This window comes from Orbicella faveolata, unplaced genomic scaffold (genome assembly GCF_042242905.1).
Source record: "Orbicella faveolata isolate gen_17 unplaced genomic scaffold, um_ofav_v1 contig_15, whole genome shotgun sequence".
NCBI classification, from domain to species: Eukaryota; Metazoa; Cnidaria; class Anthozoa; order Scleractinia; family Merulinidae; genus Orbicella; species Orbicella faveolata.
In genome coordinates this window covers 2938071-2954940 of record NW_028301542.1, presented here as the reverse complement: position 1 = coordinate 2954940, position 16870 = coordinate 2938071, and the positions used below count along the sequence as shown (strand labels likewise).

At 37.5% G+C, this 16870-nt stretch overlaps 1 protein-coding gene and 1 long non-coding RNA gene across 3 annotated transcripts; both read left to right on the top strand.

Annotated features, from left to right (window-relative positions):
* Nucleotides 1-1328: 1328 nt before the first annotated feature.
* LOC149113127 (uncharacterized) lies at nucleotides 1329-4097 on the top strand. The gene is made up of 2 exons (XR_016206682.1): nucleotides 1329-1741; nucleotides 4015-4097. It is a non-coding gene; the product is annotated as an uncharacterized LOC149113127 (long non-coding RNA).
* Nucleotides 4098-4919: 822 nt separating this feature from the next.
* LOC149113126 (fibroblast growth factor receptor 1-like) lies at nucleotides 4920-12797 on the top strand. Of its 2 annotated transcripts, XM_089287944.1 has the most exons (9): nucleotides 4920-5086; nucleotides 6419-7462; nucleotides 7726-7910; nucleotides 8655-8738; nucleotides 9402-9536; nucleotides 9699-9913; nucleotides 10314-10354; nucleotides 11824-11920; nucleotides 11993-12797. In XM_089287944.1, exons 2-9 carry the CDS (start codon nucleotides 7201-7203, stop codon nucleotides 12186-12188), a joined length of 1215 nt encoding a protein of 404 aa, XP_089144070.1. In that variant the 5' UTR covers nucleotides 4920-5086; nucleotides 6419-7200; the 3' UTR covers nucleotides 12189-12797. The 2 variants fall into 2 exon arrangements, with proteins under 2 accessions (XP_089144070.1, XP_089144071.1); XM_089287945.1 differs by lacking the exon at nucleotides 4920-5086 and having other exon boundaries at nucleotides 6118-7462.
* Nucleotides 12798-16870: the final 4073 nt, after the last annotated feature.

Below are 16870 nucleotides of genomic sequence, written 5' to 3'. Positions count from 1 at the left end.
TTTTAAAAACTTTCTGGTAGACGTAAGGGACCTCATTACCCTTCCAAAAACCGCCACCGACTGAAATATTACATCCATTATATAAATTAAAATTTCTCTTAAGGTATCAATACACATCAATATATAGTCACGTCCCGATGTACCAATAACCTTTCAAATTAAAGATTAAATAATTGAATGGTAATTTATTAGAAGAAATAAAAAGGGAATCATAAATTAGGTTAGTATGTTCAACTGTCTTCACTCACTTTTTTCTCTACGGTATTGCTATGAAAGCAGCTTTTACAAAAATAATAATTACAGTGAGCATATAAGAAATAATTCTACTACAATTAAATACATCTTTACATTACGTGCATCACATCATCTATTGATAAATTAATTTTTTTATCAGTTCTCATTTGCTTATGATATTATCCCGATGAGAAAAGTTACATGCAAATTTTTCAATATTTTACTGAAACTTAGGGCAGCTTTGTATGCCAGCAAAATCGGGATTACGTAAACACTAAACCCCAGCCTAACCTGACCTAGAATTTATTGCATTTTTACAAGGCATACAGTTTGTATAGTTCAAGAGAACAGATTCAAGGGAAAACTCTTCTTCAATTATTGTCGCCTCCCAAATTGAATTTGCGGAGCGCTCCAGAAAGGGAATATCCAGTCACAATACCACTCATGAAAAAAGTTGCTGAGACTTTTGCTCTTTCCGGCGGCTGTTTGCGAACAAGGAAATGATTCATTAAAGAAAGTTCTGTTTTCCCAGTTTTTCGGATATGTACGTATTGAACAAATTACGAGATGTTGGGAGCCTGATATTGTTTGATTCACGAGTTTTAAGCACCATGTCGCACATTAGCTAGGAGACTCGCTCGAACGCGATATGGTATTTAAAACTCTTCAGTAAAAACGATATCAGGTTCTTAACATGTAATAATCTGTATTTAAAGTCGTCGTCGTTAGCAATCCCTCGACGTCGAGTAAGATATCAACTTGAATTTTATAACAGTGTTCAGTTTATGAATTCGTTAATGACTAAGCAGTCCGATAATACGTGAGTGTGCAATGTAATAAGTGGCTGATACTAAGTTGTTGCGTTTTAATCAGCGGTAGTGCTTTAATGTTTCTATTAATGACTAAGCAGTCCGATAATACGTGAGTGTGCAATGTAATAAGTGGCTGATACTAAGTTGTTGCGTTTTAATCAGCGGTAGTGCTTTAATGTTTCTATTATAAATCGTGACGGTATGAAGTGTAATTAGCTTCTTTTCCTCCATAACCAAGGCCAATATACCGTATCATTTTTCATTTGAGACCACGTCTTACACTGGACCGGAGCGAAAATTTCACTACAAAAATCACATTTCAATTCCCCTTCAAGTTTTGTGAACCGGGTTACCGCTGGCAACCAGTTTCACCTTTGTGAGAGTCTGCCCTTAACAACTACAAAAATCTTATTGTCTTCTTATTGAACTCGATTTCTTATATTTCCGCACTTGTTAGATGACGTCGGCAGAAAATAACCCGATATCACTGACTTATTGATTAAACAGCGAATTGCGGAAACTTTGTCTTAGGTTTGCTGTAACTATTTTTCTCCATAGAGGCGTCACGATGAGGTTTTTTTCCAAAGAAAATCTGAAGCGAGGAATCGTTTTCAGCGCAGTTTTTCATTCCAGATTGATGTTCATCGGAGTCGTAATACTACAGGCTTGGCCGAATGAAGTAATCTCACAGTCACGTACGTATAATCATAAGATACCATTGTGCAAGCAACAATAATGTCCAAATTGTTGCCATAAAAAAGTTCCTATCAAACGTTTTTTCATTCAGTATGTGTATGTCAGTTCTGTATTTTTAATCCATCGCTCACTCAGAAACATTGTCCATGAACACTTTTTCACGTAACGTTTAGTATTATAGAAGATAAATTCGTTTAAAGTTAAAGCATCTACTATCTTTCTGATTGTTTCTCAGAATGTTGATCTCAGCCATAATAAACTGCGATCACATACAGATTAATTAGATCGTTTTCGTCTACAGCCTAGGCCAAAACTGCATTATTTTCCACTTGGGACCAAATCTCATGGGACCTGAGCAAACGTCTAACTGAAAGATCCCATGACAATTTTCCCCAAAGATATGAGAAGTTAGGTATGCGTGGGTAATACAGCTGAATTTGTCTGGTTTGTCAACCTGTTTCAACTTTGTAAGAGTCTACAGGAAACCACATTAAAAATCTTACCGTCAGCTTATTGCATTTTCTTTTCTCATATTTCCTTTCTTGAAAAATGACTGTCTTAATCTTCTTAAAGTCCACGATAAAACATCTTGTAGTCGGTTAAATAAACAGCTGGCCAGCGTATTTTTTTGTTGTTGATTGAACTGATGAAATGCTATCCAAACATCACCTGTAAACAGCGAATTGAACAAAGTTTGTTTGAGGTTTGCTGTAATTACTGCAAAGACCGTTTTTGTTGTCGTAGCTAGCTATCGCGATGCGGATTCTTTCCCGAGAGCATTTCAAGCGAGGAATCGTTTTCAACGCATTATTTCATTGCGGATTGACGTTCATAGGAATCGCAATACTACAAGCTTGGCCGAATGAAGGCATCTCGCAGAGCAAAAACCTCACAGTCAAGTAGGTACCGGTATTTTCATAGGATACTCTTTCGAAAGCTAGAGGATATTATATGGCCGCTCGGAGATATACGAAATTTCTCTTCGAGTGTTTTCAACACGAGAAGAGAAATTTCGTATTTCCAAGCGACCATCTACTTTTCTTTTTATAATATAAAATTATCTTAATACACAACGACGTTTTTAAGGATTTTCCGAAGATTCTCTAAAAGTAGTCCGAAGGTAAGACGAACGTTTCCGGAAATTTCACCAAAAGTTTCGAACATTTCCGAAGGTTGCCGAAGATTGCCGGGCATCGCCAAGTACTTCCGAAGAAGATCCGAAGATGTTTCCATCATACACCAACACTTTTAAGTGCTAAGGGACAAAAATGATATCACACGTGTGGATAAAAATGATATCCTAACACGTAAAATTTCGGTTTTATTGATTTGGTACCACTCAAAATACGACTAAATATAGCGAAAGTTCTTAGTTATATCAAACGCTTTTTTTCTGTCAGTTTTGTATCTTTTCTCAATCGCTCACTCAGAAACATTGTCCAGGTACACCCTTTTCAGGAAACGTTTAACATTAAAGATGATAATATTAAATTTAAGCACCGAAAAATACATCCCTGATTAGGATATGTTTCTTTTTTACAACAGAAACTCGCCCTTTTTTACAGGCTTGATATCAAGAGGTACCCAACCGAAGTGTAATCGACAAATTTTTTACGAGGATATTGGTTGCAACGCAATGCTAACGCTGTTAATATACTGCAGCGTTACCATGGTTTCAAAGACTTTTTCAAAAACGGTTTCAAGTACTATCTTCAAAATTAATTCAGAGCCAATATTTTACGGCCTTTCCTATATGTTTATACTAATAAATTCAACATGCCAGGGCCAAAAAATTAAAAGTTCTATAGTCCTAAGTTACTTACTGTCAGTTGTCGTGTTTATTGTTCTAGAGGACCTGTTATAAAGTACGTAAATCGGTGGTGTGGCAACCTTCTGGCCTTAGTGCGGAATGATATTCATCAAATTAATTTTGCACAGGGCTATGGACCTTTTGTTATGTCAATAAACAGCTTGTTGCATGCATGTGGATATATATCTCCAAGAATTGGCTGCATGAGTTGTGTTTTATGAGTCTGCCGATATGGCCATGACATCTTGTTTGCCTGGGTGCCCGTCTCTTGCGTTCTCAAAATACAAAATAGCTGCCAAGCCGGTAAACGAGCGTTAATGAATGGCGTAATTGCAAGATAAATGGAGAGCCGAAGACTTAAGAAATTCTCATGCAATGGGCAGCAAGAACTACAAGCCATGCAGGTTGCTTATTTACAGCTTCTCTTCTGTAAGAAATGATGATCCGACTTTTTCTACACAGGGAAGACAGTGCTGTATCCGTATGAACCAGTTGGCTGTTTCAAGGATAAACAAGATCCACGCGCTCTACCAGAATTAGTCAAATTGTACAGTGTCAACGAGACAGATTTGGCCAATTCCCTTGCACGCGTAATTCAGAAGTGTGCTGCTAAGGTGTATGAGAATGGCTTCTGGTATTTTGGCGTGGAATTTCGCCACGAATGCTGGAGTGGAGTGAACGGTAGCTTGACTTACAACATACATGAGCGATCCAACAGTTGTTTATGGGATCATGGCGTGGGATCTGTATGGACCATATTTGTTTACCGCTTCGTTGAAGGTTAGTTACCAGTTCACAGGAAATTTAGCTTCCTGACAAATCTGAGTCTGAGAACTTGTGTCATGGATGCGTAAGAAACTGCTTTATAATGGTTCCCATGCTTCTGTACATCAAGGTTTAAAACACTAGTTAACATCATAGGTGAAGAAATGTTGCTGGTTTGTTAAATAATAAAGAATTTTCACGCTTTCAAATTATTGCTGAATTTTGACAAGATATTTTCTTTCCTTGGCACCTGAGATTAGGTTTTCCACTTCTTTTGCCGGTATGGCCAAGAACTTTCTGTGTTTAACCTATTTCAGGTAAAGAGTTCCTAGTTCTAAAAATTTGTATGTACACTGGTATTAAGTACCTGCCTAGATTAGTCTCCGGCTGCTCCAGTCCACTGGGTTGGATTACTGAATAAAAACCATTTACCTTTCTGTCGTGAATTGCAAAGTCTTTTTCTACAGAAACGCCATGCATGGCCATCTCACTACGAAATCTTAGAGCATAAGCAAATCAATTTTAACAATTCAAAACTTCAGCAGTCGATACTTTTTCTAAAGCTTTCATGTCATGGATTATTCCCTCTAATCATTAGTGAATGGCAGTTGGAGCCAGTGGTCGTCATGGCAACCATGCAGCGTGACGTGTGGAGGGGGACACAGGACACGTGCTCGCACATGCTCTAATCCAGCGCCTAAATGGAACGGAAAGTATTGTCCTGGGACAAATATCTCCACAGAGAGCTGTAATTTACACAAATGTAAAGGTATATGCCTTTGTTTTTGAAATAGTTTTCCTTAAAATGATTCCGGCTTATCTTGATACTCTAGTATGTTCCTTTGTTTTCATTATGGAAGTGAGTTAGTTTTTGATTTCTAAGGTGGCTTTGTGCCTTAAGAATACACTCAAACCTCTTCTATAGGGGCACTAATGGGACAGAACTGAATGCCTTTACTATAAATGTGTCTGTAAGGGGAGAGGTTCCACCGTAAAGTGTTATTTAAGGTGGTTTTCAGAATGTTGTTAAGAAGTAGAGGCAAGAGATGAATATAAAAATGTAACATAGTTTTAGACAGACGTTAAAACTTACAAGGTACATATAGAGTAAAGAACTGTCCCAATATACTAAAAACTAGCAATACAATCTATTTGAAATCAAGGAGACATCTGTTTACAGAGCATGAGTCGACCTGGTAAGGATGCGACCTACCGCCTAGGGTCCTGTTATTACCTGGTCGGGGAACATCCTGCAAGGGATACGAGGGAGTGCCTACCTATAGCCTTTTCTGCAGACTATCAAGAATTGATATAAGCTATAGCGTTTGTCGAAGTTTTTTCTTTTTATCATCGTTATCATTATATCAGACTTTGTACCATTTGTGTTCTTTACCATTTATGGATATTCATCATTTATGAAATATTGTTATGAGGTCACTGCTTCTAAAGTAATTTACAAGCGGCGCTGAAATAATAATAACAATAATGATAACAGCAAGTTTAAAATAGACTGATTCAAGTTTAAAAGAAAAACAAAATGGCATAAAATATCTTTGTCAAAGAAATAAATTCGCTATCTCCCTTTTTCGATTCACGTGTCATTTACAGGCTCCCTTTTTCAATTTACACCTTATTTACAGGCTCCTTTTTTCAATTTTCATGTTATTTACAGCCCCCATTTTTTTACATGTTGTTTACAGCCTCCCTGTTTTCTTTACATGTTATTTACAGTAATTTGGCAACCCCCCTGTATTAAATTTACATGTTATTTACGCTTTCCAGGTTAAATCACAAGAAATTTACAGGCTATTTACAGTATTTACAGGAACAGTTTACATGTGATTTACATGATCTCAGCCCTTTGCTTCGATAAATTTACAGTGTTTTCTCCATCATTTCCATGTTTCACCTGAAATATTTACATGTGTTTTACATGGAACCTCCGAAACATGTAAAAGGGGAAAAATCATGTAAATTATTCTTTACAGTCTCTTTTTGATAATTTACATGTTAATTACGTGTTATTTACATCCTCTGTAAATTTTTAGCTTTTCCAGTGATATGCATGGTATTGTCATATTTCGCTCTTTATTGCATTCAGACTCCTCAGGAGGTAATCTTCCTCACAATAATCAGACTTATCATGGTCAGAACACTGGGGAATCATCTTTGTCTTTGGTAGCGAAGATTGCGGGCAGCTCGCTTTTGGTTCTGATATGTTTAATTGGAGTACTATGGTTTGCTTTTAGATATCGTAGATCTAGAAAGAGTCGGTGAGTATAACCTATAAAAAATACTCTCGGTCAGCTCCAGTTATATTGATAATACGTGTGTTTTATTCAAGAAAAAAGATAGGAGTGTAGGTAACTTATAGGTCACTTTTGTGACATATAAACTTGTTGCAACACAATAAACAGTTTAAGGCTGTGGTCTTACAATAATATTAATTAACAAAAAAAGCAAAATAAATATTTTACATTCCCTATTCTCGTGCCAAATAACCAAAGAAACTTCGAGGAAGTATTCTACAGAAAAATTAATACCGTCTTAAATAGATTTCTTTTATGATTTAACGCACGCTCGAGAGAAATTGATATAGATGAAGTCAACATGACAACAAAATTAAAAACGCTTCCCGTGAATTTTCGCGCGTTTTATTCCGTGGAATCCTGTTAAAAAATTTGCACACTGGTAATAAATATTTTGCCTTCGTTGGAGCTCGTTTTTCAGGGAAATCTGTCAGACCGCTTTTTCCACAGAAGAAAATTTTGCAGAAATTTTGCACAATAAACTTCAAAATAAAATCACAGATAAAACCATATAAACTAGGGAACGTTAGGCGATAAATGATTAAACTCTAAGTAGCCATCTTAAGTACTTCCTATGTTGAAGGCTCGAGCTCTTGATTCTTATATACATGTTTTCAGATCCAATTCAGAACTCTTTGATCAGTTTGAAGTGCTTTTTGATGACATTTCCCTGGATACGATTATTGGAGAAGGAGCTTTTGGGAAAGTATACAGTGGCAGGCTTTTAAAACAAACTATGGAGGTTGGAAAAGGAAAGAAATCTACGCAGAGCAAGACGGATAAGGGGCAGCAGCAAATGAAGATGGGTCTGACCGTTGCTGTGAAAATGTTACAAAGTATGATTGGGTTACGACAGCGTTTTATAACTATAAATATAGATAAGGTTCGTAAAACGACCTTTCAAAGTCTTGACATAGGCAAAATAAAAAATCGCAAAGAGTGATATATTTTGAGTTAACCATTTTGGTAATAACATGAAATAGGCGTAAAATTGTGATCGTGTTTAATGTTTCAGTTTTAATTGATGCTCGCCCATGTATTTGTGAGGATTATGTTCAAAACTTACAGTTAAAAATGCCTTTTATTTTTGCCCCACTAGATGGTGCCACAGGAGAACAAATCCAAGATTTCCTAAAGGAAATACAGCTCATGAAACAAATCGGGTATCACCTGAACATATTGAACTTATTGGCCTACTGTACTATGACAAGTCCCATGTTCCTTGTAGTGGAGTTTGCAAAGAATGGGGATTTACTTCACTACCTCAGGAAAAGAAGAGAGCAGGTGATGTGAGATGATTGAAAATCTTACCCCCCTTTTAGTTTGGTCAGTAAGTTTAGAAAACTGGTCTACTTACACAAACTGTACTGTTTATTGACTTGATTCAATACAGTCCAACCTCAACTAAAGGCCATCTCTCTACAACGGCCACATTGTACTGTCTCCAAGAGAGGTTTGACTTTATTCTCTATAAAATTTGGAAACACGAACAAATTCAAATGTTCTGGGGCAGTTGAATGGGTGCAGAAAAATAATTCCGGTCCCTCAGACTATTTTTTGCTTCTTCGAATTGCTTTGGGCTGTCGTTCCCAGCTAGTTATTTACTTACAGTTTTCTACGAAAAAAGCGTCAAGATTTCATAAACAATTCGTTTTTCCGCGCTCGTTATAAACCAAAATTTTATAATTGTGAATATCAAGAAAACGCCTCGACCGTATAACGTGGAAAACCATTAAATAACGTTGACTGTAAAACAAAAGTTAAGGACCTTACTCTACCATGCTAAAGGTTCTCTTGCTTACCTAATCTTCGGTAGCATAAGCAAGCTAGGAAGAAGCATTAACACCCACCCCCCGATTGTCGCCGGCAGCAAGGTACCCTTACATCCCGGTCGTAGCTCTTTGCATAACGTTGCCCAAGCTTATATATTACTTTAAGTGGAGAGAGGCATTGTGAGAGCAAAGACTCGTGCAGAAAAGAACGCCTGAAAAACCATAAAACTCTCTACTATTTTGTCTTACATTTTAGATCAAACAAGCTTTTGAAGAGATGGAGGATGTAGCGCCTCATCATCAAACCGAAGGAGTCATAAATGAAGGGAGCTTATACGAAGTAATTATAAAATTATTTGCACTCTTTGTTCCATGCAAGAAGAGAGACTTAGGTAACCAGTAGTGGACTGGAGTGCAAATCCTCCATTCCCTCCTACTACATGGATTCGTGTTCAGTAGTACCGAATTCAACTCCTTCTCGCCTTGTGAATAGCACTGAATTCTCAGTACTTATTCTGAATATAACGTCCACTCTGCTGGTAGATTATTTTGATTTCGTGCATTTGATTAGAAGGAGTGGTTTGAATTTGTCTCCTTTCAGAACTTTCAGGCTGTCCTCAAAATTTCCTGGTAGGCTGCAGTTTAACCGTCGAATTCGAACATATAATTCCCCCTAGATATTCTTTCGGAATTTTGAGAAGCTGTTTTTTGTTTGTTTGTTTGTTTTTTTCACCCTCGCCGAGATTTCAACTACCTTCAAGTCATTTGACTTTACCATAATAACCGCTAGTCAAACTTTGCCCTTTTTGACAGCCCTAGGCCTCCATCTAACGCGGTTCCTGACCAACAGGAAGTGAAATTTTCCGTTTTCAGACAGCTAAAATGCTGTGAAGAAGCAGCGATATCCAATTGATTTCTAAATTAGGATTTCGTGAAGATTTCATGAAGCAAATAAAATTACTTCCTGTCATATCACTTTAAATAAGTGTTACTTACTTTTCAGTGCACCAGCGACAATAACAGATGTACAGATATTTCTCATCCGAGTAACAACAATGATACTGACAACTTACATGACGATGATACTCTTACACCCGCTGACCTGATGACGTTCGCATGGCAGATAGCGAAGGGAATGGTACGAGCTGTGCCACGTGCATACTGTGAGACTGGCCAATATGTTTGCAATTTGTAATATTGAGATTGATGGGTTGATGGCATTTTTCACAGATGATTGCTTTCCTTTTCATTAACAACTTCTGTTGCAGTAATCAAAACTTCCCTTTCTTATTTTACATAGGAGTTTTTGTCACGTAAAGGATTCGTTCATCGTGACCTGGCGGCGAGAAATGTTCTCGTTTGTGAAGGCAAGCTAGTCAAGATAGCCGACTTTGGATTGTCACGTAACGTGTACGCCGAGAAAGTGTACCATGCTACAAAGAACAGAAAACTGCCAATCAAATGGATGTCACCAGAAGCCATTCATGATCAAGTGTTCACGGCAGAGAGTGACGTGTAAGTTTAAAAGTATCACGTGAGGGAAGTCGGTGAGGTTTCTTATTAGCGGTTTTAATGAAATCCGAGTTAAGTTTGCTGATTTGGAGCGGTTCTAATTAAAGGTATTTTAGCGTTTTTTAGCCGCTACAATTACTGTTTTGGAATAGTTTGGCGACAAACGTAGTGGGAAAATATATAATTTGCTCACAGTTCAAAAGTGACGTTGTAACGTGTTGACTAACATGTCAATGTAACATTTAATTTGTCACTGATATAGCGCCATATTATGTCTGAGCTTCCGTTCTTTTCTATTGTATCACGCGACAATAAATATTGCGGCTCAGAATGGAAAATCCCCTTCAGGCAATAACCAATAACGGGGAATCTGACAAGGTTTTTATCTGATTTATCTCAACAGGTGGGCGTATGGTATTCTACTTTGGGAGATTTTAACAATCGGTACGTAGCATCTCTTTCTTTCGAGTCGCCTCTTTAGAATCTATGTACTTTTGACATACATACAGACATACATACGTGCATTGAATGCCTTGTTAAGTTGGCCTTAAAAAGTGGGTTTCGGAATTCATACCTTTTCAAGTTTCTTTGCAATTTGCGGATGCCAAATTATACTAACTTTTAGAAAATAGCCCAAAGAAAATACGCGCGCCTATTGGTTTAAAATCGTGTTTCTATTTAAAAACTAGACCATGACATCGAGATTTCTATCGCGGGATAGTTGACAAGGGCGCAGCCCGAGTCAACTATCACGAATAGAAATCGAGAGCAAATAATCTAATTCTTTTAGTATAAATCTACTAGTCGTTCAAAACTTTATCTAAATCCTCCTCACGGACACTTCGAAAACGCCAAGAAGTGGCCGTCATTTTGTTAACAAGGGCACACTGCTACGCTACTCACTGTCTACAACAGAATAGATAGTGAGTAGAGTAGCCAATCAGAGAACGGCATTCGTGATAGAACGCTAGTAGATTTATTATGCTCAGACTCGATAGAAACACAGAACTGGAATAAGATGTTGGCGTAATGATGACGCGAGCAAAGAGAATTTACCTTTAGATAATCAAAGTAAACAAGTTTTTTTTTCTTTTTACGTCAAGGAATTTTCTAAAAAAAATTAAAAAAAAGCATGCTCTTCGTGTTTCTATCGAGGTTTAGTGTAAATCCACTAGCTTTGTTTCACGAATGCTGTTTTGGCTACGCTACTCACTATCTATTCTGTGATAGTTAGTGAGTAGCGTAGCAGTGTACCCTTGTTAACAAAATTGACGGCCGCTTCTTGGCGTTTTCGAAGTGTCTGTAAAGAGGATTTAGATAAAATTTTTAAACGACTGGTAGATTTATTCTAAAACATTTAGATTATTCGCTCTCGATTTCAAACTCGAGATAGAAATCTCGATCTCATAATCTAATTGTTTAATAGAAACACTCGTGGAATTTTGAGAGAACTCAAAAAAATATGTGGAAACACCCGCCCATTAGCTCGTGTTCCCAAAGCATTCCTTGTCCTCCCAAACTTCCACGAGTGTTTCTATAACTCGATAAAGACACGGTACATGTTTTCTATTTCTTAAAGAAACACAACTACTTGAATTAGTTCATCACTCCATGTTCTACCTCGCTGTAGTTTAGAGTGGTTATGAATGATCTCACTTGTAAATCTCACCTACAAGACCCGCAGTATCGCTATGGATGTAAAACTTTAAAATAACATATTAGACATATCAATTTAATGTATGGTTATAATGATCAATGAGTAAGCTAGTTTCCAGGACTGCCACTCTCTGGATATCTACAAACATGACCGGGAATTGAAATCGAGGCTACCAATCACAAATGTAGCTACCAGAGCTCTAAAAAAAATGCTCTCGCTGTCCTATAAACTGATCTCCTTCTTTCTTTGTATCTAGGTGGGACGCCATATCCTACCATAAGTAATTATGAACTTTTTGGGCTTCTGAAATCTGGATACAGAATGGAAAAACCACAGATGTGCTCGAATGAAATGTAAGCTTCCTTTTTAGTTCACCCAGTTCTTTTCATGAAGTGATAACTAACACCTACCACTATTTTTCTCAGGTATGAACTGATGCGACAGTGTTGGAAAGAAAATCCCGCTGAAAGGCCTTCGTTCACTGTCATACAGGAACAACTTGAACGGATGATGTTACAGCATTGTCCTTATTTGGATATGGCTGACGCACTCTATAGTTACACACCCCTTTATGATGCTGACAGTGACAAAGAAACGCAAATGGAAAGTACTACTTTGTAACTTACATGCTGATTTGCATGGAAGTGTTTTGGATATGATGACAAGTTGGCATTCTGTACGTTTCTCAGCCGTTGTTGTTTCCAAAAGAAGGCTTGCGGTGTCTCTTCCAGACAAAACAAGTCTTGTTTTTAAGAAATATGCCTACCAAAGTCAGCCCATAGCGAAAACAATGAACTCCACACGAAGATCCGCCACTTCATCAAGGAATATTTCAGAGAGTATAAAGTGACATTTCGCAAAGTAACATGACGTACCATTTCGCAAAGCACTTCAGAGGGCCATTTAGGAGAGTATCAAGCTATATTTCTCAACGTGCAAATTAACATTTCGCAGACTTTGTTTAGTACCATGTGTTAAAGTGATTAACAACATTTCGCAAACTACCAATTATGATTTTGTAGCGTATGACTATCTAGTGGTAACATTTCCTAAGTAGTGAACACTAAAACATAATACACCGAACAAATGTTAATAACTATTATTCGTCATAGAAAATTACGTTAAAATACATTTTTTTTGTCATGCGCTCGTCCACTGAAAGTGGCAGCTGTCATGGATTGATTTACTATCTGAGTGACTCAGAATAAATGAAATTCAATAAGGACGCAACAGGAAGACTATCGTGCTTTAATATTCAATGCTGTTAGTTAAGAAATTTTAAAGCACTTTTCAGTTTATTTTGCCCCTTCAATGAAACCGACAACACTGAATCAATTTCCAAGGAGTTTTATTTCAACCCATTTTTGCACCACCAGCAACTCCTGGATTTTTCGATATAAAGCATTGTTACCACTGGAAACGAGGAAAGTTGCCCGTGAAATCACCGTAATTTTAAGGTCAAAACGTCATCACCAAAGCTTCGTCGCGCCTTACTCAACTAATGATCGTACTATTTTGCTTTGTAATCTGGGTCTTGTCTTTACACAGGCGTGCCAAGCTCACGTCTCGAGATACGCGAAAAAAAAAAAAATTCTCGGACATGTACGTAGTTATTCATGAGAGCGTCACGCGCGCGTTGTGTGAGTCCAGGGCGGAAAGATTCCTGGTGTTTCTGAACTGACGGGGTTACGCCAGACCGTTGAGAATTTGAATGCTTTATAAGGGATTGTATGAAGAACGAAATCTGGTCGAACTAGGACGCTAAATATTCCAAAAGATGAACATTTTACACGTAAGATTAATAAAACGTACTTGCCATCACTGTTATTCCATTCATAACACGGAGCCAAGGCTGCACACTATGATTTCGACCGTTGTCCACGCAAAAGCGGTTTGCGCCCAGAAAATCCATCCGATCGGCAATTTTTTTACCCTCAGTTTACGATCTAAGGTCATTGCACACTGGCCGCAAATGTCTCATTTCCAAAAGTCCCTGCGCATTGCGCTGAATACGAGCGTTTTCTACAAACATTTCCAAGTCCGCTTCTTTGCACAACAGCTCGTGATGTCTTGATTGGACAGGGCCGCGAAACAGGTTTGGTCCAGGGTCAATATTCTCTCTACCAAGGGTAGAGGGTTTTCTATTTCTATGCATACATGCGGTTCTGTTGCTGTAGTTATGGGGCTCGGTTTGGCGGCCCTTCCGGCAGCCGGAGCTTCGCTATCAACCGAAAAGGTACACTGTAAAACGAGCTGCAATAAAGTATGTTAAGTGGGTGATCTCCCTTCTTATTCAGATCTTCACTCCAAACGAGGTTCGCGAAATTTGTTCAAACTATTCCCCTTAAATTTTTATAAGATTGGTGATTTCAGGCCAATTGTAGGCGTTCTAACATTATTTTAAAACTTTCTGGTAGACCTAAGGGACCTCATTGCCCTTCCTAAAACCGCCACCGACTGAAATATTACATCCATTATACAAATTAAAATTTCTCTTAAGGTATCAATACATATCAATATATAGTCACGTCACGATGTACCAATAACTTTTCAAAACAAAGATTAAAATAACTGAATGGTAACAGAAGCCATAATCGGGGACGGAGACCGTAAGTCTTGGGATCCGCGCGCACCCATGATATGGGACAATTTTTCTATTTTTAGAAACAATTGCGCCATACTGACGTCATATATCCGCGCGGATCCACGCACATGTCGGGGGCCCTCGCGTGGATGTTGTCACGTTGCCTGATCAAGTGGTGAGAGTGGCGATATTCTCTTGCAGATTTTTCTCAGCGATGGCAGGGAATAAGCCAGGGTATAAGAACTAGGGCTCCTATATGTAGTTTTATGCTCTGAGCTAATGGAGAAAGGTGAGTTTTTCAGGGTCAAAAACAAGACTTCAATTTCGCGCTGTGAATGAATAATATGTGCTCGCGCTAGTTGTACGAGTAAGATTTTGCGTTTGTTCTGTAAAGAAAAGTTATGTAAGAAAACTCTTTACTCTGGTATCGAGTTAATTTGGGAGTTTCCCAAGCAATGCTTAATCAAATTTTTTCTGTTTGTTTGGCGAGTTTGCAAAAGTTCTTGAAAGGCAGGTCTGAGGCGTACAAGTAGCTCATTTGCATAGCGCAGCGCATGCACTTTCAAGTCCGAGGTCGGTGTTTTCAATTGTCAACAAATCTTGACAGAAATTTATTTCGTTGTGTTTTATGCTGAGATGCTGTAACAATTTTCACCAACGCCAAAAGGCAGCTAATATCATGTGTGTTTCTTTAACATAGTGAAATTTTACACTGCGAAAATAAAATAGACAAGGAGTTTTGATAACTCAACCAACAAAATCGAAATCGTTATTCGAGTTGATTACAGAAAGCGTCATCATAACTTTGCTGATTACTTCTGCGGTATTCACATATTTTCAGCTAAGCTTTTAACATGTTCTCAAACATTTATCAACCTTAAACATATTTAAAAACTAGAGATATTACATGAGTTCGACGTACGTTTTCAAACGAAAGTGCGGAAGTCCAATTTGTCAAGTTTTACTGACTGTACAAAACACTCATCGGCGGTCGCTCTTACAGTTCATGGACAACAGATAATTTATTGGATTTTTACACAAACAAAACTGAGCAGCATCTACAGAGATAAACTTTATTGTCACTTATTGGGCCTTAATAAAACATCAAGCGTTGCTTACAATTCAGGCGAAATTCAAACTTGCAATTATTATTTTTATTTTTTTTTTTATTTTTTTTTTTCACTCTTCGGTCGAGATGTGGCAAGGGGAGGGAAACTTTGAAGTCCTGAAACGCTGCTATATCTAAATATATCCAACTAGTTTTTTGCTGTGTTTTGGAAAAGCTGTCAATCTTCAACATATGTGAAACTTAGAGTGGAGTAACGTGGAGCCCTTGTAAAAGAAGCTGAGGAACACAACTTGGTCAGTGATATAAAGCGGCGCTGACACCTAAATTCGACACTGTCTTCCTTCTCTTAAACTGGAGCAGCTTACGACGAAAATACTGAAGTAAACTTCCGACAGACATGAACGTATTGATTTCATTTCATTTCATTTTCATTTTATTTATTTATTCCATTCTAAAATTACAAGTAAACAAGTAAGAGGAGAAATGGAAAAGGGCAAAAATATAGCAAGCTAATTAGATGCCCTTGTTTAATTGACAATAATAATTAGGGTAAAAAAGTATTGATTTGTGGGCCAAAAGCATCAAACATTTCGGGAATTTCGGACGCCATTTCCCCACGCTACATCCACAAAAATCCTCGCAGCATTGTACACGCGTGTGTCGCACATGATGGCGCAATTTGTTCTAAAAATAGAAAAATTGTCTCATATAATAGGGACAGCCCCAATACTAGAAATGGCGCGCACTTACGGTCTCCGTCCCCGATGATGGCTTCTGATGGTAATTTATTAGAAAAATAAAAATGGAATCATAAATTATCAGTATGTTCGACTGTCTTCACTCATGACATAGTTTTTCCTAATACGGATCGCGAACAATTCGCCTTTATTATTTTGTTTCTTTTCTCTACGGTATTGCTTTATAATAATAATAATAATAATAATAATAATGATGATGATGATGATGTTGATGATGATAATGATGATGACTTTATTATCGTGTCAATTACATCTAGCAGTGGAGAATCCCCACTGCTAATAGGGAACACCTAACTAGAACTATCTAAAAATACTATACAGAAAAGACCTATAAGAGAAATTAAAATTATAAGTTACAAAGATGTAAGCCACTGCATCCATCTAGGATGTTGCCTAGATCTAGCCTCCGTACGTGGGTCTTAAACTGCATGAGATTTATCGCCAATCTTTCTTTATTTGTTAGTATACTCCATAGTCTTAGGCCTAGATATCTAATTGAATGTTTTCCATACCTAACAGTGTTAAATCTAGGTCAATGAAAATCTCTCTGCAGTAAACTGTAAGTGTGGCTATTAGTATAAAACATGTTACAAATAGTCCCTGGGCACAAAAGTTGCTTTGAAAGCAGCTTTTACAAAAATACTACTTACAGTGTGCATTTAAGACATAATTCTACTATACTTATATTTCTACTTAACGTGCATTACATCATCTGTTGACAAATTAATATTTTTATCAGTTTTCACTTGCTTATGATTTTATCCTGATGCGAAAAGTTACATGCAAACTTTTATTTTACTGAAACTTAAGGTAGCTTTGTATGCAACTGAGCAAAATCGGAATTACGGAAACTAACACTAAACCCCAGCCTAACCTAACCTAGAACTTATTG